This window comes from Arvicanthis niloticus, chromosome 1 (assembly GCF_011762505.2).
Source record: "Arvicanthis niloticus isolate mArvNil1 chromosome 1, mArvNil1.pat.X, whole genome shotgun sequence".
NCBI lineage: Eukaryota > Metazoa > Chordata > Mammalia > Rodentia > Muridae > Arvicanthis > Arvicanthis niloticus.
In genome coordinates, this window is record NC_047658.1 from 69,480,511 (window position 1) to 69,505,974 (window position 25,464).

The window sequence follows — 25,464 nt, forward strand, 5'->3', positions numbered from 1 at the left end:
CGGACTCTGCCTCTTGTTAGGTAGCACATGGGTGAGTGTGGACCCTACCTAAGAGACACAAGGGAAACGTCACAATCGGGCATTCTGGTCTGATAGTTTGTTTGCTTTCTGAGGAGCCCATCCAGACAGACCAGAAAGCACTCTGTTGGTGTCTTGCTGTTTGTACCATCTTTGTACACTTTTTAAGCTGAAGGAGGGTTTTGTTGTTTTGCACGTGTGTGGACATGCAGGTGCTTGTGCATGTGGAAGCCGAAGGTCAGAGGTCAACGTCATCTTCCATTATCTTCTACTTTACTGAGGTGGGTCTCTAGGCTAGTCCAGCTAGCTAACCCAGCTCTAGGGAATACTGTCTCTACCTCCAGACTGCTGGGATTACAGGCAAGCCAATATGCCTGTGAGGCTTTTACTTGGGAGTTGAGAACTGAGTGGGAACTGTCTTCCCACTTGCATGACAAATCCTCTATCCACCAAGTGCCAGCAATGAGGTTCTGATCCTCTAAATGGAGATGATGGCTATGGTCTCACCTATTTGCAAAAATGGCCAACAACTTTCCCGGGGCTACTTTCTACCTGTGAGCCTGCAGCATGGCTTACTTAGGGCAAAAATGCCCAATGTCCTTTGTTATTCTTACGAAGGTTGTCTCAACAGCAAGGCCAAGAATTGGATGATCTTCTCAAGGCAAACTGTATTCTTGATTACAACTGAAACCAAATAGATGGATTCCTCCAAGAGGTTAATTTACAGGGTTTCCTGGTGACCCAAAACGACTGGAAAACTTTATTTTTGTCTAAACTTGTTCTAAATTCTTTTTAAAATTCTTCCTAACATTTATTAGTCTGCTTATCTAACTTTGTAAGTTAGTAAGTATGGTATACAAAACATAATGGCTGTTTATAGCTTCAAGAGCACTTGGCGGGAGGCTGCAGAGGCCTAAGATGAGCGGCTGGTAGACATTGAGACAGGCTTCAAATTAGGATGTATGGGATCTGAAGAAACCAGCAGGGTTTCCACTTAGAAAAACGAGCATCTCCACTTGAGCTGGCAAGTTGGTTCAGCACTTAAGGCTGCTCTTTCAGAGGACCAGGTTCCATTCCCAATCCCTCCACAACCACCTGTAACTCCAGTTCCAGGGGATCTGACCTCTTCTGACCTCTGCAGACACTAGGCACACACATGGTGTGGATATACATGCAAGCAAAACACCTATACACATGAAAAAATGAGCATCAGTCATCATTGGACAGTATGAAATGATAAACTAACATGCAGCCAATATGTTACACCACATGGAGGAGTAAGACTGAGCAATGGAGTCTTGATGTATATGTGTAATGATGTATGTGTGTGTGTGTATGTATCTTGATCTTGAGCAAACTGCCTGTTTCCTCATGCAAAGTGGGGATAAAGGTGCCAGTGGACTAGAGACATAGTTCAGTATGCCTAGTATGTACAAAGTCCTGGATCCCATCCCAGTACCACAGAAACTGGGTGTGATGATCTATGCCCATAGTCCCATCACTCAGGAGGTGGAGTGGATCAATAGTTTAAGGTCATCGTTGGCTACAGTGAGTTTGAGACCAGCCTGGGATACAGGAGACAGTGTCTCAAAAAGTATTCATGTCAGGGTTGTTAGGAGCAAGAGTTAGTTAATATATGCAATGCTTGGCACATAGTAGGTGCTCAAAATGAGCTCTTTTCTCCAGTTTAATGTGTCAAACTATAAGGTGCTGCCCACACATTATCTTACTAATGGTTTGCAGCAGGTAGATGGCTGTGCATTTTAAATGGAGAAGCTGAAGTCGGAGAGCAGAACTTGTTCAATGCTGAAGAGGCCCTTTTGCTTCAAGCTTATGCTTCTATCAGAGAACCCTGCTATCCAGTGTGTCAAACCTGTTGGGACTCTACATAATCAAGTTGAACCTACAGAGAACCACTGTACAAACTGACTCAAAATAACCCTAGTCATCTGCTCAAAACTTGTCTGCAACTCTCCAGTCTCAGAGTGGACAGGAGCTATGTTAAAGTCCGGCATTCGTACTTTCCTTACATAGACTACAGTATATAGATGGTAGATGAAGTTCCAGCGGCTGAGAGTGCCCACACAGTGGTAACCCTTCCCCATCGGTTTCCTAACACTTATCTAAGCAGTGTCATTGTTGAACACTGCTGTTAGAAACAAGTTAGTGTGTTTGTGACTTGTCTCCAAAATGGAGGGACTTACAGGTTCTTACAAATGCCAGAGTCTCTTGTCTGGGACCAAGGTGACAATCAGTCAACAGCTTGGGGCTTTGCATTTGAAAGATCCAAAGAAGACATTAGACAAGGTAGTTTTTCCATCCTTCAAGTGCAGTCCAGGAAAAGGAAAGCCCAAGAGACTGAAGGAAAAGCTCAAGAAGGGCTAGCCACAGAGAACTCTGAGCCTTAAAAAAGAAGGTAGTGAGAGCCAAGGGGAGGCCTCAAGGAATGAGGAGCCTGGCAAGAGTGAGGGAGAAAAATAAAGGAGGGGAGTGTGGCAACTTAGGCTTGAAATGGAAGGGCAATTCTGGAGTTACGGTGGGTTCTGATCCAATGGAAAATTAGACCAGAAACCTTACCAGCTTCTCGCTAAGGAGCCTGGGTGGTCATCTGTGGGTGGCCCACACTTAAGAACACACACACAAAACTGGACAGAAACACAAGAGGGGAGAAGTGTCATGCAGCAGGGAGTGGCAATAGCCGATCCTAAATGCAGTTATTTGGGTACAATGTGCCCTTCAGAGAGGGCACGGTGACAGCATGGGCTAATTTACAGAGCTGCCGGGTAATAACTCAGAGAGCAATGCTCCCTTCTCCCAACAAAACGAGGCAGCCCCTGAAGGTTTCATGGTGGTAAAAGCTGCATTATACAGCATTCTGAGATCCCAGAACCAATGAAAGGAGAGATAAGTTTACTAAAACGAATCTTGACACTGAGTGCGTTTCTGGCAGCTCCGTTATTAGACGCTAGTTCTACCCTGTCCTCAAGAAACGATTCGTTTCCTTATAAGGCTCTTCTCTTCTGCTCTCTGTATAACAAGCACCATCTTCTTAAAGGAGCAAGGCTAGGAGAACCTGTCCTGTTCTCATCCCACTTCTGTGGTTTAAGCTAAGTAGAGGTCCCTATCATTGAGTGTGTCAATGAACTATCAGCTCTTGAAATCACTCCTTAGAAACCAATTCTGCTACAGAAGTGTAAGCTGGAAGAGAGTCTGGGGAACAACGCACTGTTTACGGCAGCTGCAGGAATGAAGCAGCTTTAGCTTCGACAGTCTCTTTAATTTCATTAGCACTTTCCCACTACTAGACTTCAGTTACAGTAGTAGTGCACCTACTGACAGATGTGCTCTCACAGCATACTGCAGCGTGGGACATGCCAGCTGTCACTCATCAGAGAGCTGACTTCTAATGGAATTAAAAAAAAAAAAAAGAAAACCTTCTGAACATTTTTCAGTTGGTCTCCATTATCTATGGGCAAATTCCAAACTACTTAGCAGTACCCCAACTTCACATCGCAATGTATTTCCCCATTTTAAAATCCTACAGTCTGAGAGCTGGAGACATGGCTCAGTGGTTAAGAGGACTTGCTGCTCTTGCAGAGAGCTAGGGTTCCATTTCCGGCACCCACACGGTGGCTCAGAGATGCCGTCTTCTGACCTCCAGGGCACCAGGGACACACATAATGCACAGACACATACACGTAAAATATCCATACACATAAGAAACAAACTTTGGTTCTATAATCTATCCCTTTATACCCAAAGCCATGCTCTCTGCCGGAGACATCCTCCCCATTCTGCTCTCTCGGTAAAATCCAACTTGTCCTTCAAAGGACTGTGTGGTTCTCTCTTTCTCCCCAGCTTACTTTGAGACCTACCTTCTAGAAAGCGCTGAAGGACCTGACTTACTACCACTGCACTCACTACCCTGCAATTCCATTTTATAGACTTGTGTCCATGGGATCCTGAAGATAAGAAACACATTCTAGTTTCTATTGTATGCTCCTGTGTTCTGGCATCTGTTAAGACACAAGAAATGTTTTAAGGAATAGTAAATACTGCTTTCTATAAGCATCTTTCAATAAAAAGAAAATTCTATTCTTTAAAACCTGTCATAAGACAAGATAATGACCATCTTCTCCTTTCGATCAGGTGTAAAGCCAGGAGGCCTCCGGGAGGGCACCATTTGGGTTGTGTGCCTGCATCCAACCAGTGCCTGTCACTGTGGACCACATTCAGGCTACAGATAACAGTTCAACTCCATACCGAGTGGCTTATTTTAGTTCAACTTTGTTAGGGAACCAAAGACAGAAATTTGCCCAACATCACCCAGGCAGCAAGGGATAAAGCCAAACCAATACAGAATGCAAGATCAGGACTAGATTTTCCTCCTAATGAACTGAAAAGTAAGGTTGGCTAAAACTAAGATTTCCCACAGGACTAAAAAGATGAAGATATGGCAAACAACTTGTCCATTTCAGACCATGGGTATGTGCTTTTAACAACATAAACTGAAAACCAGCCTGTTCCTGGTCAGCATTTCAGTTTGAAGCTCTGTTTCAAAACAGCTTCTTGAATTTATCTAATTCATGGGTAGCCTGGTTGAGCACTATGTAGACTGGAGAGAAAAGCCACCACTCAATGCCTGCTTAGCTTTGCAGGCAGCTCAGAAGAACCTAGGTGGCATGCTGGGTACAGAAATCAGAGATTTGCATTCTTCCTTGAAGGATGCAACTCCAACTTGCACTGGAGCTCCAATTCAAATTTGGTTTTATTAGAAATCCCACCATAATCAGATTTTTTAAAGACTGGATGCTTGCCTTCTACTTTTCCATTCCCATTTAAAAAATGACTAGAGGCAATGACAAAAATAACCACTGAAAACAGGGGATTCTTCTCCAGAGGCTTCGTGTAAGCTTAAGTCCAGGCATTCCACTCTTTTCTACTTAAAAAAAAAAAAAAGGTTTTGGAGTACACCAACCCTTACTCAGCTTGATGGACAAAGCATCTGCCTCAAGTTCTCAACGTAAGGCCAGAACTCATCTCCATCAAGCCCATGCTTGCTTGTTAAAGCAGCTGTGCAAATTCCAAGGTCAGCCTGAACCCCAACCTTCAATAGTAGGCAACTGATTACATCTTATGACACAAGCCAGCCCTCAGTGGAAGGGCTGGGGCAGACACCCCTCATCCCCCCCCCCTGGGTGAATCACACCAGCAATGGAGTCTGTGTTCCCTTCCCTACAGCTCAGTGTACAAAGCCACTGCCACACAACATGGATGGGCTCACCTCCTGCCTGGCCAGAATGGAAGGTGACTGAATGTTATTATCAGGACACAACTACAAAAGCAAACGTTTACTTTGCTGTTTCTATCTATAGCCAGTCAGTCCCCGATCTCTTCCTAGGGAGCCTGTACTGCGGGCAAATGAAGAACTTGACAAAACAGAGAAGCAATATCTGTGTAGAAATGTGTGCTAAGTTCTCCCTTCCTTCCCAGAATGGAAAATTGACAATTCTGGACACTGTACTTCCTTGAGAGGGAGAAATTATCTGGTGCATAGAAAGCATTTCTTATTTTAATCTTTCATCTCACCATACAGGTTCCACTCTCTAGGTATTAAGTATGGAAATTAGGAAGAAAGAAACCACACATAAGTATGTGTGTACCCTTGTTGGCAACCTAACAGCTCTGTCATTGCCCATCATGTGACTCTAGGTCATTTCTGCTGAGGCTGGGTACATTAGCACATCTCTGTGCTCTGCCCTAACCAGTGAGGATGAGGGAGGGTGAGGGAGCTTCCGTGATGAAAGGATTGGACAATATACGCTGGCCTAGCCTGGAGCCTCACTCACTGGAGTGTCACTTACTATACTGATGAGATAGGGAATTACAGAAGATTTTAGCTTTAGCTTCTCATTTGACCAAGACTTAAAAGATTTACAGAAAACAGTTTTGTGGGGTCAGGGGACAGAAGTATGGTAGTAGGGAGAGGAACATGGAGAAGTAGTGAACTCATCCAGTAGAATTCATAAAATAAAACATTGTCACAAGTTCACAGAACACAGAGGACTAGGAGAGGAACATGGCACGGGGCGAGTGGGACCCAGCAGGGAATTCTTGAATGAATTCTCCTAGGCAGGTCAAAGATTGTGCTTTATAAACTTATTACAATGTAACAGTTTTTAAAATATTCTTTTGCCTCCTGCTTCCAGATGACTTCCTTTTGGGTAAATAAAACAGAAGTGGTACACATGTCCCATGATGGCAGAGCAGCACTTGATCCGGGTGAGGCAAGGAGCTAGGCAAACTTACACAGTAAGTGAGTCTATACTTGGTCTTCTCCCTTGACCACCCCAAGTCCTTCCAGAGGCAGTATTTACTTTTTCTGGAAGAAGCCAGTAATGGACACTTGTCTGTTGGCTTTGCCCAGAGCAGCAGCCCCTTTCCTGGGGCCCTTCCGTTCTTCTCTGGGCTCCCTTTTCACAGTGGCAGCAGGAGGTCTGTGTGCTGAGGCCGGCTTCATCTTAAGCTCCCCCTCACTGTCTGTGCAGGACTCACTCTCGTAGACTTTCTCAGTCACTGGAATAAGAAAAAAGAAGGACATGGGTGGCTTGAGTCATTTACCAAATGTTAAGTTAGCCTGCATCTTTTTCTTACTGGAAAAACACATCTAGACTCAGCCAGAAAATACCTACAGTCACATGACCTATAGATGGGGCTGAAAAGCTCTACTCCTCCACGGTGTCCCACATCATTAAATGGGCCATTATCATCTAATTGCCCACATCTGTTACTTGGGTCCTAGTCTACACTGGCTAACTTCCTGAGCCCTGCATATGAACTGTATTGCAAACACCTACTTCTAAACTCCACAGTGTCTGGCTTCCTGAATCCTGTTTCTATGACCCCCACACTTACACATCTCTAATTCTGCCTAAGCATTCTCCCACCATGCAGACTTGTAGCTCACTCTACCCTGGTGTCAACCACTGCCCCCACCTGAAGCCATAATTTGTTACTCAGCTGCTCAGTTTTTGAAATTGAATGACTACTAAAGAACCCAAGATTTGCTACAACCTACATCATGATTAAAAACTGCCCCAAACAAGCCATTCTAGATGATATATTTGAAAGTTTTAATGGACAGACAATGATAAAATAAGTAGCAATGTTACCAGTTTTCTTACTCCCTAGCAGCCAAAAGTTTTTCCTCTGCCATTAAAATGGGCTTGCAGAGATGCTGCCAAAAGCACTTGCTATTCCTGTAGAGAACCTGAGCTCAATTCCCAGAAAACACATTAAAGTTCACAATTGCCTGAAATGCCAACTCCAGGGGGTCAAATGTCCTCTGTGATCAATCTCCTTGGGCACCAGGCACACATGTGATGCACACACATGCATGCAGTATACACATTAAAAACTAAAACTCTCCAAATTCTTCCAAAAGGAAACATGGAAAAGAACTATGCTAGCTAGAGGCTGATCACACTCAGCCCCAGTATGCACAGGCAGAAGCAGGGTTCCAATCATGTTCTCACAGATCAGATGGAGAGACTTTCCATGCCACCGCCTCATCCGCATCGGCCACAGGCCACACACAGTGCTACCTCACTGAGATGAGAACTAAAGCAGCAGCACCCACAGTCTTTCCCAGCCTTTCTGGATGCATCACGTGATACAGAAGCTGTGAAGGGAAACATCTCTTCACTGAAAAAGTGATCTCATATGTATAAAAGTACTCAAAGCGTTAAAGTCCAAGGTGACATGTCCCCATCAAAGAAGAGAGATATTTCACAATCTTATTCATTGATAATTCCTTTTAATTAAAATATACTGATTAAACTGTTCCAAAGGCACAGGCCCAGGGATCCAACTATCTGTGTTCTAAAGTCTAGGCTGTCTCAATGTGAGCATGCACTGGGTCAGCTGGGGACCTCGTGGGAACACTGCTGGATTCTAGCTCCACGTTTCACACTCAGCAGCAAGTCTGTGGTGGAACCTGAGAACTTGTTTTAAACACATTCCCAGGCACAAACACTGATGGTCTGGGTGACATTGATGAATCAATGTCCCCTCTCCATTAAAATGGGGGATACAACCAGATATATGCATATATGGATGCACCTGGCAGTCTTTGGCAAAGACTTCCCAGTGCTCCTTCTTCACAGTACACCCTGCTGGAGGTTAAATGGCTACGGCCTCTGTAGCACATCCTTCACCTACACCCACCTAACAAAACAGGGCTGTAAAACCACCAAGTAGCTCCCCATGGAAGTCTTGCGATTTGTCCTCAGTTTCAAGAACTGAGAACCCACTTTGACGTAACAAGCTTTAAAACTGTAATTCAGACTGGACTTGGACACTCTGGTGATCTAATTAGAAATGCAGCATCTCAGTCAGGTGTGATGCAAGCTCCTGACATCTGTATACTTGGAGACAGGTGAGAGAACCCTGATGAGACCAGCCTAAGTTATATGGTGAGACCATGCCTAAAAAGGAAAAAAGGAAAAGAAAAAGACAAGAAAGATGCAGAAGAATTCCAATTTTAGCAAGACTTTCAGGTACTTCACATAGCTAATAATATTAGAGAAATCTGTCAACCTTTTTGCAAAGACACTTGAGACATTTCCATTGAATATCTACAGTTCAGCAAGTACTGGGTGATCCCAGAACACCCTCCATCCCCAACATGTACTATGCTACATGTATCATACAACTCAATTCATGGGACAAAATTCTGAGATGTTATTATTCATTTATGTCAGGAAGATCTGAAGAGCTGTGTAGAGAAAGGAAGTGACATGACTTCAGAGTTAGTAGTAACCCTGTTACTTCACAAGCTATATTCCCTAGTCAAATGGCAGCATGTCTATACTATCATATGACAGGATTATCTTGTAATTTTATTACTTCTTGGTGAAATCACCAACTGTCTCCTGGCTGACTTTGTGTGGAAAGTTAAAAACCGGCCAGGCCATACTAAGCAGCATACTTGGTGTATCTACACTAAAGGAGTGTTCCTACAGTCACAGCTTAGCTACTTCAAACTACAGGACAAAGGAGGTCTGAACTTCAAAGCACAGCCCCTCTGTATTAGCTGAACACGTCACTTTCCTTGGCTGACACTCCAAGAAGCCTGCTATGTGGACAACATTCCATTCAGTTTCTTTGCTCTTAGAAACCCCTTCCTTGATCAGAAATTCTCCACAACCTAATTCAGGGCCCAACATCAGGATTCCTGCTATAAACCCTCAGGAAAACAAAATCTAGCAAGAGAAGGGCAAGCCCCTGTGCGGGTCCATCTGCACAGTCGAAACAGAGTGAAGGAAACAGAGCCTGTGCTGGTAACTAGAGCCAAGAACCATTATGTTGTACTTGGACTAAAAACCTTACAAAAAAGGTGCTATGTGAGCAATTCCCATCACTGCCTGCGAGCCTTAACGGTCTTATGTAGAGAAAGGCTCACAAAGAAGCCCATGTTCCATGTCTGTTCAAAACATGAGGGCTCAAAACAAAGCAATAAATAATTAGCCACAGATCATAGTGAACTCTCATAAAGATATCCTTTACTTTCTTCCTTTAAAGATGAGGAAAAAAAAAAACTTCACTGATGCTTTTGCCTTTTAATTCAATTAAAAAAATATATCCCACTTCAAATAGTTAAAGTATTCTGGTTATATAAAATACTAAAAGCAAAAAACAAAACAAAACAAAACAAAACAAAAAACACATACCAAAGTTCAGAATGCACAGATTTTCAGGAAAAGTGGCACAAAGAGAGGACCAGCACATGCAGAGAGTATTACTTCCCAATTACAGATGGCAGTCATAGTGACAAGCCTGCCAGAAGAACGGAAGATGGGATAGCAGCATAGGGCATGCAACCAACACAGTATCAGCATGAGCTTTAATGGGCACCCTGTTAAGGAAGAGCCAATTCTTTAGCAGACAACCTTTTAAAGATAGAAGTTTAAACAAGGAAAATCAAAAAACAAACAAACAAACAAACAAACAAACCCAAACAAACAAAAAAACAGGGCAACCTGGTGGTGGTAGCACACACCTTTAATACCAACACTTAGGAGGCAGAGGCAGGCAGATCTCTGAGTTTGAGGCCACCCTGGTCTACAGAGTGAGTTCCAGGACAGCTAGAACTATATTAGAGAAACCCTGCCTCAAAAACCAAACCAAACCAACAAAAAGATAGGGCATTAGAATCTTCTCTAGGAGATTTACTTAGTGGTGGGTACCATAAGAAAGGAGAAAGAACTATCCCTGCTCCAACAGACCAGAGGGCTACAAGCCTAAACCCATAACTGCTTCCAGACAGGAGAGCATGGTGTTGGAATCTGAGCATGTCAACAGATTTCAAGTGTTGAATCCCAAAAGCCCCACAGAAGACCACTGAATTGTGGACAGAGCTTGAGCTGGCACAAGAAGGAACACACAGGAAGCAGGGAGATCCAATCAGACTCTCCTAAGATGAATGAGACTGGGCACCAAACACTTGACTCTCTCCAGGGTCTAATCATCTGCAGGAAGCTTCCTTTCCACTACTGAAAATGTTTAACACAATCACTATTTAAAAGAATGTTTCTCAATGTCTGAGACAGTGTTGCTACCTCATCTGAATCTTCACAGAGACCCCACCAGGAGGCAAAATAGTTATTTCTCTTCCATTCCACAGATCAAGAAAATCTCCAGCAGAGATGACATGACTTCGATGGCACACACTCAGAATTTTATTTCATGGTGTAGGACCCACACAAAAGCTCAGTGTTCTGACTCTGCCGCAGTGTTCTTTGTAGTCTGTATTATAAGTGTGGGCCAAAGACCAGAAGCAGCAGCCTGCATGAGCTAAGTCCCATGAGCATTCACATCTGGGACAGACTGCTCTGCAGGGGATTCTAGTGCCTCTGATCCAAACATCTGTCTTACCTATGCAGCCTTCTTCATCCACAAAGGTTTTAGATTTTAGTACACGCTTTCGTTTTCTTTTGTTTTCTCCACTTGAACGCTAAAAGATCAGAGAGTAACAATATTAAGTTGACCAGTGAAGCTATAGAGAAAAATAACGAAATGTTTTAAGTCTCTAAAAACCTTTTAAGTCTCTAAAAACCACCTCCTAACATGCCATTATAAAAGGTAAAGAAACTCTACACAGCCCCGCTGCACTGCCATAATGCTTACTGTATGCACTGGCATCCTCCCAATTATAGAAAGAAAAGCAGCATGCTAGAAAGATCTGTATTCTTGGTATAAAAGACAAACAGGTTAAGGACCTTGGTGGAAGAGACAGACAAGGACAGCATACACTGCATACGGTAGGCTGTGTAAGGAAGGGCTCTCCAGGAAAGCTGGGGCAGAGATGTTTAGGGCTCTGACACTTGCTATGCATAGCCTTGGCACTGGAATACCGTACCCAGGTAGTTTAGCCAGAAGCACACATCAGTACTATCACTTTCCTTTTGTCTCCACTGTCTCTTTCATCTCATTCTTAGGCTATGATGTAACAGCATGAGATTTACAGAAAGCTTAACAGAGTAGATTAAGAAAACTAATGGTTACAAAGAGGAGGCGGCTTATCAGCAGTCTCTTCTCAACATTTCATCATCCATACTAACAGACGAGGACAAGCCACAGCTAAAGAGCATTCAAAACTGCATGTGGCTGTTGTGGTTTTTCTCATCCAGTCCTTTCCCTGAACAAATTTAAATTTTGTTTTATCTTTCATAATTTGCCCTGGTGCAGGCAGGACGTTCTTTTGCACAATTCCAACTGCAGCTGTGTGGCACAGCAGCCATATGGTAACAGTCACAGAAACCCAAATGGCTGCCCAGATCTACCTGTGAGCTACCTCTGCAGCCTTCCTAAGGCTATGCCCTAAGCAATGGCTCCCCTTACGTGAGAAGAGAGGCACGTCCATGTGGCCAACCTGAGGAGGAGCACCATGAGATAGAGCCAGCTACAAGCACTGGTCAAGCCCAGAGAAAGTGACACACAATTCAACATGGTGACTGTAGGTTCCTGAGAGAGAAAAAGACACACAGGATGGAGCACTCTGGTGGGTTTACCTTGACAGGAGGGGGCTCAGTTTTTGGAATAGGATCAGGAGGTGGAGATGCAGGAGGTGGAGATGGTGAGTCTGCTTCATATATCTCAGGAGAGTCTGCAAAGACTGGGAAAATGGAACAGGCTTAATGAAGACAACAAGCTCTAACTAGCACACTGCCTTCTCTCCACTGCATCTGCCTTCAAACTTGTGGTTATCACAGGGTATTTTACAAGCAGTAACTCATGACAACCAAGGACTCTGCAGTTAGAGACTTAACTTTAAGAAACACATTACTTTTACATAATTACAATTGGGGAATAAAGAATTTCTAAAGTTGACAATACCTTAGAGATTATCTTGGCCAAGGGTTTTATTACAACAAGATCAGAGCATGAAGTTGGTTGAAAGATACTGATCACTTACCACATGTCAGGAGTTTCACTTTACCCTCACACAGCTAAGAGACAGATCTTACTTCATAATACAGTTGAATAAACAGGGGTTTCAGGAGATTCCATCAACTGCAAAGGCTCACAACTCATAGCAAGATTTAAACCCATCAGTGTGGTTCCACAGCCTTCCTAACCCAACCATCCATGTTCGTATCACTCACGACCAGAAGCCTGCTCTACTCAACACACCTTAGTGGCGTCTTTGCTGCTGTGATCTAAGGATGACTTACTTAGCCCTAATTTCCATGAAAAATCTAACAATCAGAGCCGATTAGTAATTTCTATGGGACTATTTCTAGTGACTTGACTGATAAGGCTTACTTTGCTACACAAAGCATGGGCAGAAAAAAGGAGCGAAAGAATGCAGTGGAAATGGTGTCCACAATGGAGCACCATGAGAAGGAATCCCAGTGTTTCTCAATAAAGAAACAGAGGTTCGGGAGAAGGCCATCAGAGAGGAGCGGAAGGGCTGCAGCAGACACACTGTTTGTCTGGAACTGAGGTCCTGACACGGGGCCTTGGAATTACTAGGTGAGTACTCGACACTGAGCTATGCCCTTAACCCTGACCTGCTGCTGAATCACCACAAAGAAACTGCTGGTCGTGGGCCTTGGCAGCTGCTTAGTTTCACCTGTTCCCTGGAGCTCCAGGCTACATTCAAATTCTTTGCACAAATCTTGGAACTGAATTTCTCCTGATTAAGTCAGTGTTAGAAATTATGATAGTGGAGGGATCATGGCCAAATGACCTAAAGAGGTGAAGCAGCATAGGAACCAGGATAAAACAATAAATGAGACACTTCACGTATGAAGTGGGCCCCTAACTTTATAAGCTCAGTAGAGCAAGAGACAGAAAGGAAAGGAAAGCAAAGCAGTACAGTGTCAGTCTAGCTGGGAAGCCAGTGCACGATGGGAGCCTAAGCAAGAAAAGTGTCACAGACCAGAACCAAGGACTCAATATTCTGAAGTAATGGCTAACTAGACAAGTGGACCTCAGTGGTCGGAGGAAAGTCTAGGCAGCAAGGAAAGCAAAGAAAAGAAATTCTGAATGCTCAGTGATAAACCTGGGTACTTTTGTTCAGTTCCTCAACAACAGGACTTATAAAGGGAAACAATTCCAATGGCTCCCTCATGGGCCCCTCCTAGCACTGCTCGTAACTGTTTACCTACATCTCACCTCAAAGAGGCAGGGATGCCACAGTTGTCCTGCACTGATGCAGAGCAGCAGTAATTGTGTTTGTTTTAAATCAAGGAGAGGAAGCCCTTCCTGAATAAAGTCAGGGGTGAGGAATACTCAGGTCAAGGGAAGACTGCAGATACTGCCTCCTTCCCACTAGCCCTCCTCCCAAAGAATCATACAATAATAAAATGTCAAAATCCCATGGAAGAGAAGAGAACAGAGAAATAAAGGGATTTCAACACATCTGGAGAGATGGAAGGCAGATGGAAGAGCACTGACAACAAGTCAGTTCAGTGATTCAGATGGTAGGGATTATCATTATAAACTGTTTTATCTGACTTTAAAAACTGTGTATATGTAGACTGTTTAAACTTAAATATTTTAAGGAAGGATAAACAACCAACATTTTCTACTTTATAAACATTAACCACTCATTCTCGTAATAACTCCACAAATCATTATTTGTCTCATATAAATGAGGTTCAAAGACATTTTTAAAAAACTTGCCCATATTCAGTCTTTACCATTAAGCCAAGTCTTCTGACTTAACACACTTTTACTGACGTAAATATAACAGATGCTTTGTGCACTAGTGTATCTGAAATAGATTTGTAGTCGATGATGAAAAACATTCATGTGGCAAAGCATCAGCTTTGCTGGGAAAACTAGCTTCAACTAACCAGCAATGTAACCACCACTTGTTTGTCAAGAGTCCTCTGGCAGAGACTAAAAATCCCAATTCCTGGAAAGCAATCACCACTTCCTAGAACTTGGTACATATTTTTACAATACCTATCATTACCTGAAAAACAATGTGCACAAACAACCTACAAGGACTGAAAACAGTAGCAAGTACCTAACACAGCTATAAAAACTACTTCTTCTTAGGAACACAAAGACTAATGATATTTCTTTCCAGGCCTGGTATAATTCTTTTAAATATGTAGAACTACTAAAGGTGCTTAAAACATTTCCAGGATGAAGAAGAGGCTTTGCTGAGGTGTGAAAAGCTACTGGTGTCAAGTTGTGTCCTGACACTTATGATGTATTGTCTTCATGTTCACAAAGGGCTGTAGTTTGTAGTGACATTGTAACTTTGGAGGAGTAAACACAAAAATTAAGTCTCTGCCTAACATCAGAAATCACAGGAAGCAGTGCAGGAAGATTTAAACCCAGGTCTGTGTGACTCTGGAGTTCCTGTCATCACTACACGCCTATAATAAATCTGCTAGTGCCTAGCCTGAGATGGCAGACTTAGCTATTATAATCAGTGGAACACAAATGAAAAGTTAGAGATTGTATAAAGGTTCAAAACAAAACCCTGATGGCTTTTCAGACAGATGTTTTAGAATAAAATGATTTAAGTCAGATGCCAAAATGATCTCTGGCAGAGGAAAGAACCTAGGGCCTCTGCTCTGTCATGTGCTACTCACTGACATCACATTTCTTTATACTGCTTCCCCACTGCAAACACATCCCTAATAGCCTGTGGGTATTCTTATTTTGTCTGCTACAATCAACCACAGGAACTCAATTCAGAGCTGGCACTTTCAATAACACTAGATTATCCAGTCTTAATAGCTTTGTGAGTGGAAGAAGTATATGCACATGTTCACGTGTGTGCAGGTGTACATGTAATTCTACAATATGCACACAAACAGCCAAAGGAACACCAGCCTTAAAGAGAAAAGAAAGCTCTTAGTATGTGTAACAAATTCACACCTTCTGCTTCATACATTTTCACAAGTTACCAAATGATCACTATTCTGATCAAAAGACTAAAGTAGATTTCGATGAGGAATCATTGCTAGAACTGCTGCTTTCACTGTAGTTCACAATGACATTTTTAGGTCCTTGAATATGAACCAAGAAATGATACCCTAACAAAAATTATTAGCAATTTTTACCTTCATCTTCACTGCTATCAGACTGAGGAAGCTTGATTCTTCTCCTCTTTTTCTTCAGGTTTTCAGTTTCCTTCACTTCCTCATCAGATAAGTCTACTCGCTTACCCCTGTTGCTGTCCAGGAATAAAGTAAACCCGTTATACAGAACATATGTTTAAGTATGCATATGTTCCTATGCAGCTTCTTTTAGAACTCACAGTCTTAATTCTAGAGGGGAAAAATAACAAACAAGGACAGATTTAACTCCTTTTTTGTTTGACATAGAGTTGCTTTTTGTTTGTTTTGTTTTTCTGAGATAGGATTTCTCTGTGTAGCCCTGACTATCCTGCAACTTGCTCTATAGATCAGGCTGGCCTCCAACTCATAGAGTTCCACCTGCCTCTCTGCCTTGAGTGCTGAGATTATAGGGCTGGCACAGGGTTCTATGTAGTGCTGGCTATCCTGGAACTGGATATATAGACCAAGCTAGTCTCAAACTCACAGAAATCTGCCTCTGCCTCTGCCTCTGCCTCTGCCTCTGCCCCTGCCCCTGCCCCTCTGCCTCCTAAGTAGTAAACCACCATGCCCAGTGAGAAGATTGGTTCTTCAGAGATATATACTGTTAGAACTACAACTCTAAGTGGCCAGAATAAAAGGTTTCTCCAGTTCTCCATAGGTCAGTTTATTTAGAGTCCTCTAGATGCTCCCCCAACCCCGCTGACTAGCCTTTTAGTCTTTTAACACACAATAAGCAGCTAAACAATCATAATGCAAAGCTCAGGAAAGAAATACTATTCTCAAGAAGCTCTGGCAGGCACAGGTCTATAATTTCAAGAGAGGATTCTAAGACTAAGGCCAACCTGAGACTCACAGTGAAACCTTGCTTCAAAAGGAACATGCTCTGGCCAACTGCACTAGCTATTATACAACATGATAAAATTTAATGGACAAATAACTTTGTGGGACAGGACTGTTAAGAGCTAAGTAGATATTCAACAGGTAGGAAAGGAAGACAACTATTCTAAAATGAAAGAACAATGTGAACAAAGGCACAGACAAAACCATAAAGTCATTCTAATGATGTAATAAAAACCTAGACTCTGTCTTGACATTACTCAGCTTCTCCGTCTGCTTTCTCCATTACTGCATTCACTTAATAAATAATTACAGGCTATTGTGTTACAGTCATATAGACATGTAAACCAGGGTTGTTTTGCCATTAAGTACCTGTCTTATTTCATTTTGAACATCATTTTTTCTTCTATTTTAGCTAGGAAAAAAATAAAATAAACCCAATGTAAGCCAAAAGAAACAAACATATTAGCAGAAAGCAATGAAACAGAAAAGAAAGCAAAATTTAAAAGCCTAAAGTTGTTCTGTTAAAGAGAAAAAAATTAATAAGCCTTTTACAAAAGAGGGAAAACAGTACTTCCAAGTAAGAATAGAGAATAAAGGATTCTGTAGTCTTAACCAGAAACAAGACTATCAGATTATGAACATGAACACCTTTAATAAGCTCAAGCACTTGGAGGAAATAAATTCCTTTAAAAGCACAACTTACTCAAAACCAATCCAAAAGGAACTAGAAAATTTGAATAACACTATTTAAAGAAGCTCTCACACACAAAAATAAAAATCCTTCCTATAAAGAAAATCCAAGCCCAGATTCACTGATAGATTTTATCATATATTTAAATGTATTGGAAATATATCTACATAGGGCCAAGATGGTTCAGAAGACCAAGGTGCCTACTGCCAAATTTAATGGACTAAGTTCTATCCAAAGGCCCCACATGGTAGAAACAGAAACTGACTCCCACAAGCATGCCCTGTGCCATGGTATGTACACCCCCCCCGACACACACACATCCAGACAATAAATGTAAAAATACAAAATAAAATTCACAAAGTCCTTTGGAAAATTGGAAACTCCTCTTAATTTATAAAGTTAACACAACTCTGATACTAAAGCTAGCCAATTACCAGGAAAGAAAACAGACGATATAAAACATAGATATTTGAGGATATAGCTATCTTCAAAAATATGACAACAACCCCCTCCCTCTAGGGTTATATCAACTGATCTAGCAGTGTGTAAAATAAATAAATATGACCAGGAGCTAATCCCAAGAATGTGAGGCTGTTTTAACATTTTCATGTCAATCACTATAATCCACCATATTAACAGAAAAGGTGTATGAGCCACCTCAGTAAAAGCAGAAAGAGCATGTTAAAATGTAAAACCAATGAATAAAAGCCCCTCAGCAAACGTGGAATAGAAAAAACCATCCTCAACCTGGTAAAGGACACCTACTAAAAACCCTACACTTGACTTGCTATTTAATGGTGAAATACTGAGTACATGCCTGGTAACAGCCTCTAGTCAGTGTTGTGATCATGGCTGGGGACATTTTAATCCACATATATCATGTGTTCTAGGGAGGTAGGGCCTACTGGACAGAGCCTTATCCCTCTGAAATGTCACTATTTTGTTGCTCCAACTTTACCACAAAAGTTGGTTCTTTGTGGGCCTATCAGTGCTGACAGTGTCCTTTAGAATTTCTTTCAACAGACTAATTCCTACCAGCTATGAGGTAGTGTCTCAAACTCCTGGATCCATTTTTAACAGCTTGTGTGCTTTTTATTTTCTTTTCTAATTACATTTTACCACTTGAAAAATAAACTCATTGATATAAAAAGAAAACAAAGAACTTCTTCTCTTAAACTGGACTGGAAACAGTAACTTCTCACTGGGTAATTTGATGTAAAACACACACGCGCACACACACAGAGGCACACTTACACAGTGTCTACACATTTAAACTGAAGTCTGGAGGCAGAGGCAATCAATTTACATCAATGGAGACAAAAATATAGCCTTGGATCCTAAATCACCCAAACCAGCTGCCCCGCAGTCCTAACTCACTAGATGAGCTGTGGGGCTTCTGTCTTCATTCTACCTGGATGGTTACATCCCTAAAGCATTAAGTAGGATTTAATGCTGAGCTGAAACCTGCCTGCTGCAGAAAGCCCAAGCAGACCGTCTCACCTCCACAAGTCAAGTCTCTCCCTCCCACAAGGGACACAATTTTCCTCCCACCTTTTTCCCTTTTGCTGCATCTTCACAGGCTCTGACTTTCTGCTGGATTTCTTCAGAGCTGGGGGAGCTGCCAGCTTTGGTTCAGTGACAGACACTGGAGGTTGCTCCACTGTTTTTTCTTCCTTTACTGCTTGTTCTGAATCCAAATTGACTTTAAGTTTACCTACAAATAAAGTATAACAGATGAAATATAACCCATCACACAATATTAATCCATCATTCTGTGACAGTCCACTATGTGCCAGGTAACATGTTAGGAGCAAGGGATAAAAAACAGTCTCTGTCCTAAAGGAGAGCACAGTTGATTAAGAAAACATCTGCAATCTTCATCTCTGCTCCCCACTAATCTCTCATTACATCACAGCTCTAAAGGACAGCAAAGGCCTAAACTAAAACTACCAAATTCAGCTTTGCAGCTTTAATTTTTTTTTAATTACATCTACTTCTTTATTGTATGTATGCTGGGTGTGTATGTCATGGTACATGTATAAAGCTTAGAGGCTATGTTCTCTCCTGTTACCAGGCAAATCCCAGGGATCAAACTTGGGTCGTCAGGTGTGACAGCCCCTAAGTTCATCTTAATTTCAAACAGAGAAGCAAAGCTACAGATAGTCATGATGTTCAAAACTACAGCTTAGAAGTGGGTGACAGCTAAATCCGTAGCAACATCTTTTCTACTCTACCTTTAACAAATTACTTCTTGTGTTTGTATGGGTGTTTTATCTGCATGTATTATCTGTGCACCACATGCATGCCTAGTACTTGTGGGGCCAGAGGAGAGCATTAGATCCCCCTGGGGCTGCAGTCACAGATGGTTGTGAGCCACCATGTGAGTGCTGGGAATTCAAACTGGTTCTTTAGAGGAGCAGCCAGCGCTTGTAACTACTGAGCCCGGTATTCTCTCTCCAAGCCCTGTATTCTACCTCTGAATGCCTAGATGCTCCTATCTCACTACCACCTTCAATGATAAAACTGAATTAATCCAAATCCTGCTTTCCTCTGGGCAAGTCCAAAAAGTATTATTTCTCTTTGAGAACTGGAATAATATTTACAAAACTACTATCAGGCACAAACATTAAGTGAGCTCTGGATACGAGCCTCAGTCAATTCAACTCCTGCTCTGGGTCTCCACATTAAGCTGAGACACCACAACACACATAAGCAGCATGTAGGACAGAAAGGACCCAGCCAACAAAAAATGCAGTATGCATAATCTAGCCTCATGCACACCCAGTGACAGCTTTTCATAGGCAAAGCCAGAATATACAATTAGAAAGCTATATACAGCAAGTGGTTCTTCAGAAAAACAGGTTGGGTTACCTGTTCTGAAACTTGCTCAATCCATCTACCATGTGGAAAATCACCTATCTTAGCCTTGGCTGGTATGTGCATGTTAGTACAATAGTTGTTAAAAGCACATATATTTTTTGATAGTGTAGATAATGGGTCAAAATGTAAAATGCAACCTATTCATATTTTTGAGGGTTTGTGTGGGAAACCTAAATGGTAGACTTCACTAGCCCAGTGGTGGTATCATTGCTTCAATTTTCAATTCTGTGGTTCTTATCTGTGATTTTCAAACTTTCCCATTGAAATATCCCAAATTGACTAGGAAAGTGAGTATTTTGCAAGCAATAGAATTTCACTCTTTTAAAGGCTAAGTAAACTATCATTGTCTGCATCTATCTATGGGGAAAGATTTTTTTGTTTTGTTTTCCATTCTATCACCAATGTGCAATAGTGACAAGCACATAGTAGGTATTCAATTAACATTTTATAATTTGACTTTTTGTTTTACTATTAGAAAATATTCCCATATCTTACATATTTTTAAAACAAAAAGCAAAAAATTCTTTACTTTGGACTATAGAAGTTCAGCAGTTACGAGCATGTTCTAACTATTCCCAGCATGCACAGCAGGCAGCTCACAATGGCCTGTAATTCCAGCTCCAGAGGATCCCACATCTTCTTCTGACTTCCATGGTAAACTACACTCATGTGAACATATCCCCACAGATATACACACATACAAGCAATCAAAAAGTTTTCAATAGTTAAAATTCTTCACTGAATCTTAAGATTACAAACACATGAAACAACAACACAAGCATCGAAATTGTTAAGAAATGGTATGGGACTGAATCATGTCCCAGCACCAGGCATACAGGCTAATGACAGTGTGATGTGTGATCACAGAAACAGGAGCCTCCTATGTACTGCTCTGGCACCACATGCTTCTGGATACCTTCCAAACACTTTCTATGTTCACAATGAAAAACATTCTGAGAGCCTCCACAGCAAATAAAACACCATCACTCCAGTCCTCCTCCTGTACTGACCGACCATCACGGAAAAGCAAAATTCACATTAATTTTGCTTGGATCAGCAATGCAACAAAAGGCCACAGATCTCTGTGTGGTAAGTACCCTGTGGTTCCTACATTCTTCTTGGTATTCTGCCATGTATCCCCAGGGGATGAGTACTTGATATGACAAGTACTATTGGCTCTTTCCATGAAGAAAGAATTCTTATTTAAATAAGAGATCTTTCCTTCCAAAAAAAAGAGCTGCATTTTTAATGCCCAACCATTACTGCCTATATTCACATTGACATGTAATTTAGTGCTGTAAGTAACCTTAAAAACCAACTTAAGAAAGGCAAAATATTTATTTTTGTGGTCCCTGGAGAGACAGTAATAGTTAGAATCACACCAAGCAAACTGAAGCCAGTATCCATGGTATTAAGTGTAACTCTATATAGGCAGTCACTCTCTCATTTTAATTACCCATTTCCAAAAGCTCCATTAAGTGATTATTTTATTTTCTTTCTAAGGCAAAAAGTCAAAGCAGAAATAATATAAACTGCCCTCCAAGAGCTCTCAAGTACACCCAGAAAGTGTCCTGAGTGGTTGGTTCCTTTCATCAATACATTGGTCGTCACACTGTGAATGTTAGGAAGAAGAAACGCCTGGATAGGCAAAAACTAGACTAGTGGTCTCCGCCTCAGCCTCTGTATCACTACAGTTGTTCACCTGTGAGCTCAAAGACATAAAGAACGTGCTTACTCAGGGCAGCTTTTCCAAAAAAGTTGCTCATCACATTCCCTTTTCCTGGTGCTTTGCCCCCAGCGGAAGATGCCTAAAAGAATAAAAAAGAAAACACACAATTTTAAATTCTGTTTAACACTTAGGCTGCTCTTGGAGTACATGCCTCAGGCAATCTCTAGACATTCAGGACTGTCATTCCAGAACATGGGAGGTGGAACATGGAGGATCAGGAGGCCAAGGCCATCCTCAGCTACATAACAAGATCAAAGTCACCACAGGCCAGGTGAAGAACTGTCACAAAAACAAAGCACTCCACCTTGACAGTACCAACTCTATATTAACAGCACTGACTCTATAGATTAGAGCAAAATGTGCAGATGTTAGCTACAGGGACCCAGGAGAGGAATCCATATCACCAGACAACATCTGTTTAATTCCCAAGGTTTGCTTTCCATTTATAAAATTTGTGAATACATCTGAGCTTTTCTTGAGCACATTTAAAAACTACTTGTCTTAAAAGAATTAAATCGGGAGTGGTGTGATAAACAATGGGAAAGAGGGTAAAGTATTTTTAATTTTCAGAAGTGAATCTGAATCCTAGACCTACCATTTCAGAGCAGTATGACCTGCAGGCAAATTGCTTCACAAGTCTGGGTTCAAGTCTTACCCATACAACAAAAAATAGTAAGAATCAAACAGGTGGCTTTCCACAAAGACCAGGCTGTTAGTGCACAGAAGGGATTCACTGTGGATTGTTCCCCATCTTCCCTCTTTTTCCCAAAGCAGAAGCTTGAAAACAACAATGACGGGAAGAATTAGTAGCAACAAGAACTGCACTTTCTAGATTTTGCATTTTTCTCTTATTTTCTTTTTTAGATAGAGTCTCATCATGCAGCCTCAACTTCCTGAATACTGGGATAACAGGCATGTACCACCAAACCAAGACAGGTTTGTTTTTTTTTTTTTTTTTTTAAACAACCTTAAGTTAGTTCAGATTACTGAGAAATAAAAAGCAAAAAGAAATGAATGAGGAATAAGGACAAGAATAAAAAGCAGGATGTTAAATATGCCAGGAAGGAAGACACACATGGCAAAACCTTAGCTACGTATTCTCAAATGTCACACTGTTGATACACAATTCCTCAAACTTGCAGGTTCTCAGGGTGATTTTTATGTACGTTATTTCAATGCTGTCACAACAATCTTATTAGTGTACAAGCCAGGTATCACCATTTTATAAAAAGAGAATCCAATATTGGTGAGAAGTATTATGGGGAAAAGGACTATCAGAGGAGACATTAAACATGGGTCAAACTACATTAGGCATGGTGGCTCTTCTAGTGCTTCTTCCCAGCACTAGAGAGGCAAAGAGGGAAGAGGAGCCAGAGTCTGAGGCCAGCCTGGACCTGATAGCAAGACCTCAAATAATCATAAATGTTAAACTAAAGTAGACAACTTAGAACTGATCATGGGACCCATACACAAATAGACTTGCATGGAAACCATGAAGGCTTTCCTAGATCCCCATCCTGTTACATAAAAATGACCTACTGGAAAGAAGACTTACACTTGTTACTTCTCGGGCCTCTGTTTTGGTTTCCTTGTTGGTGTCTTGGGATTTAGTAGCAGCTTTAGAGATTAACATTCCCATAATTCCTTTGGGCTGCTGGGAAGCCTGTTTGGAGGCAGGTGGACAATGGCCATTGGTAGTCAGCTCATTGGCTTGTATCTCACTTGCTGCCTGAAGATTTGATTGCTCAAACTTTCTGGAAGATGGGGATTCTGCAGGAGCTCTGGGAACTGCAGCTGCACACTGTATGGCACTAAACCTAAGGAAAGAAGTGAGTATAAGATTAATGTCATTATCAAACCTCATTTTCAAACTCTGTGCCTTCTAGATATCTTTCCACATTAATATAAAACTAAGGAATTTAACTTCGGCCTATAATTTGCACTTACCTAGTCAGGAAGCTAGTTCTCATTAATTGCATTCTATCACATCATACTGAACACACTTGTTTTTTCGTTTATTTGAATTTTGGTTCTTTTTGTTTTGGTTTTAGACAGGGTCTCTCTGCATTGCCTTGGCTGTCCTAGAATTCAATGTATAGACCAGGCTAACCTTGAATCACAGCAATCTGCCACCCTCTGCCTCAGGAGTGCTAGGATTCAAGGTATGCACCTCCACAGCCCAGCATCTATACTTGTTATTATTCACGTCTTATTCTCCAGCAAACAGTAATAATCTCACCATCTATGGAAAACCAGAAGGTCCTCTGACCAAGTTCGAGAAGTAACTATCAACAGAAGCAGAGCTAACAGTCATACATTACTAACCAATTTCTTGGCAACTCTGCTAGCCAGTGTGCTATACTTTAAAGGGTGAAGTAGGGATAGAGCCACTCGTTTCTTTAACTCATGCTCCTTTGCATCCATTTGTTTCTCACTTCTAAAAATACCAACTTAGACCACGGAGCAACATACCGAAGGCTAGTGACGTCTGGATAATAGTCTGCATTAGCGTATTACTGGGAAGAGTCTACCTCTTAGTCTGCAGTAAGTGCCAATGTGCCTGTTTCACATGACTGTAATGCCACAGTGCATGATGTGGATGGGAACCTACTGAGCCTTCTCAGGGGTCAGACATAAGGCAGAGTTCCCCAGCTTTTCCTAATTAAGAAAACATTTTACTTCCCAGTGTTTTGCTTATGGGGGTAGGTGAAAGTTCCCTGGAGGCCCTCTTCATTCTTTGTATTATAGGAACTCAGCATATGAGTTGGGCTGAATGACTGGTTTGCAGATCAGGGGGAGCTTCTAGCTTCCCTTTCTTCTTCAGTGTATCACCTCAACTTGAAAGAGAAATATAGAAACCATGTGGAAATAGGAGCTATTAAAAACTAACTAGAATAACTGCCTACGCAAATGGTCACTGACAGTATTTCATTTCAGAAGTAACTTTTGACTAAGTAGCTTTAGAGCAACACAAACCTTCCACTGAGTCACTATGGCCCACTCAGAATACCTCTGGTTAAGACAGCAGACGGAAATCATTGACTTTTACCCACTGGTCTTCCTCTCTAGCCTTGCAGCGCTTCCAGGTACAATGGAAAAGGCAATAGTACATTTGTATAAAGCTCAGCGCCTGGGCTGTATGAGAGGTGGGTGGAGTGAGGAAAGGAAGAAAAGGAAGAGGGTGGACCGGAGAGAGAAGGGAAAATGGCGGCAGATGTACGCATGTCCCTAGCAGTCTAAGGTAGTTGTAATATCCAGGTTAAGTATTGGGCTAATTGTGTGGGCTTCTTGTTATCTGAGCATTACCAAACATATAAAGCTATTGGATAATCTTTAAACATTAGTCTCATTTCTATAGGTACCGCATGGATGGCGGGATGGTCTGGGCTCAGCCCAACCTTGTGGAGACAGTGTGAAAGACTGCCAGAACCATCTCCCATGCTGGCGCCTCGTGGGGGCCAGGGTCGGTGTTTCTGGCTAGCTGGTGGCTTCTGGCCGCTTCCAGCTGTGGAGCGTGTGGCCTCTAGCCACTGAGCATGGCGGCCTGAGCTAAGCAGAGCTGCTGCCGCCTAGCCCAAGAAAACGCGGTTCTAAATATTAACATTAACGGCAATGTTTTATTTCACTGTCAGCATCTAAAATTGGCCCTAAGACAACTCTTTATTTGGTCTGCATTCCACACCTTAGGATCAGGACCAGCAACTGGCACCCAGGAAGAG

At 41.9% G+C, this 25,464-nt stretch overlaps 1 protein-coding gene across 2 annotated transcripts in view; it reads right to left on the minus strand.

Annotated features, from left to right (window-relative positions):
• Window positions 1-3,257: 3,257 nt before the first annotated feature.
• Window positions 3,258-25,464, minus strand: part of Pold3 (DNA polymerase delta 3, accessory subunit) — a 38,725-nt gene continuing 16,518 nt past the window's right edge. Inside the window, exons 6-12 of one of the 2 annotated variants that reach the window (XM_034487917.2) lie at window positions 23,301-23,562; window positions 21,752-21,824; window positions 18,688-18,850; window positions 15,609-15,715; window positions 12,090-12,193; window positions 10,954-11,032; window positions 3,258-6,594 (exon numbers count right to left, since the gene is read on the minus strand). In XM_034487917.2, coding sequence (XP_034343808.1) covers window positions 6,392-6,594; window positions 10,954-11,032; window positions 12,090-12,193; window positions 15,609-15,715; window positions 18,688-18,850; window positions 21,752-21,824; window positions 23,301-23,562 — 991 coding nt within the window. In that variant the 3' untranslated portion in view covers window positions 3,258-6,391. Of the gene's footprint in view, window positions 6,595-10,953; window positions 11,033-12,089; window positions 12,194-15,608; window positions 15,722-18,687; window positions 18,851-21,751; window positions 21,825-23,300; window positions 23,563-25,464 lie in introns of both variants that reach the window. The other variant, XM_034487915.2, reaches the window with a different exon arrangement.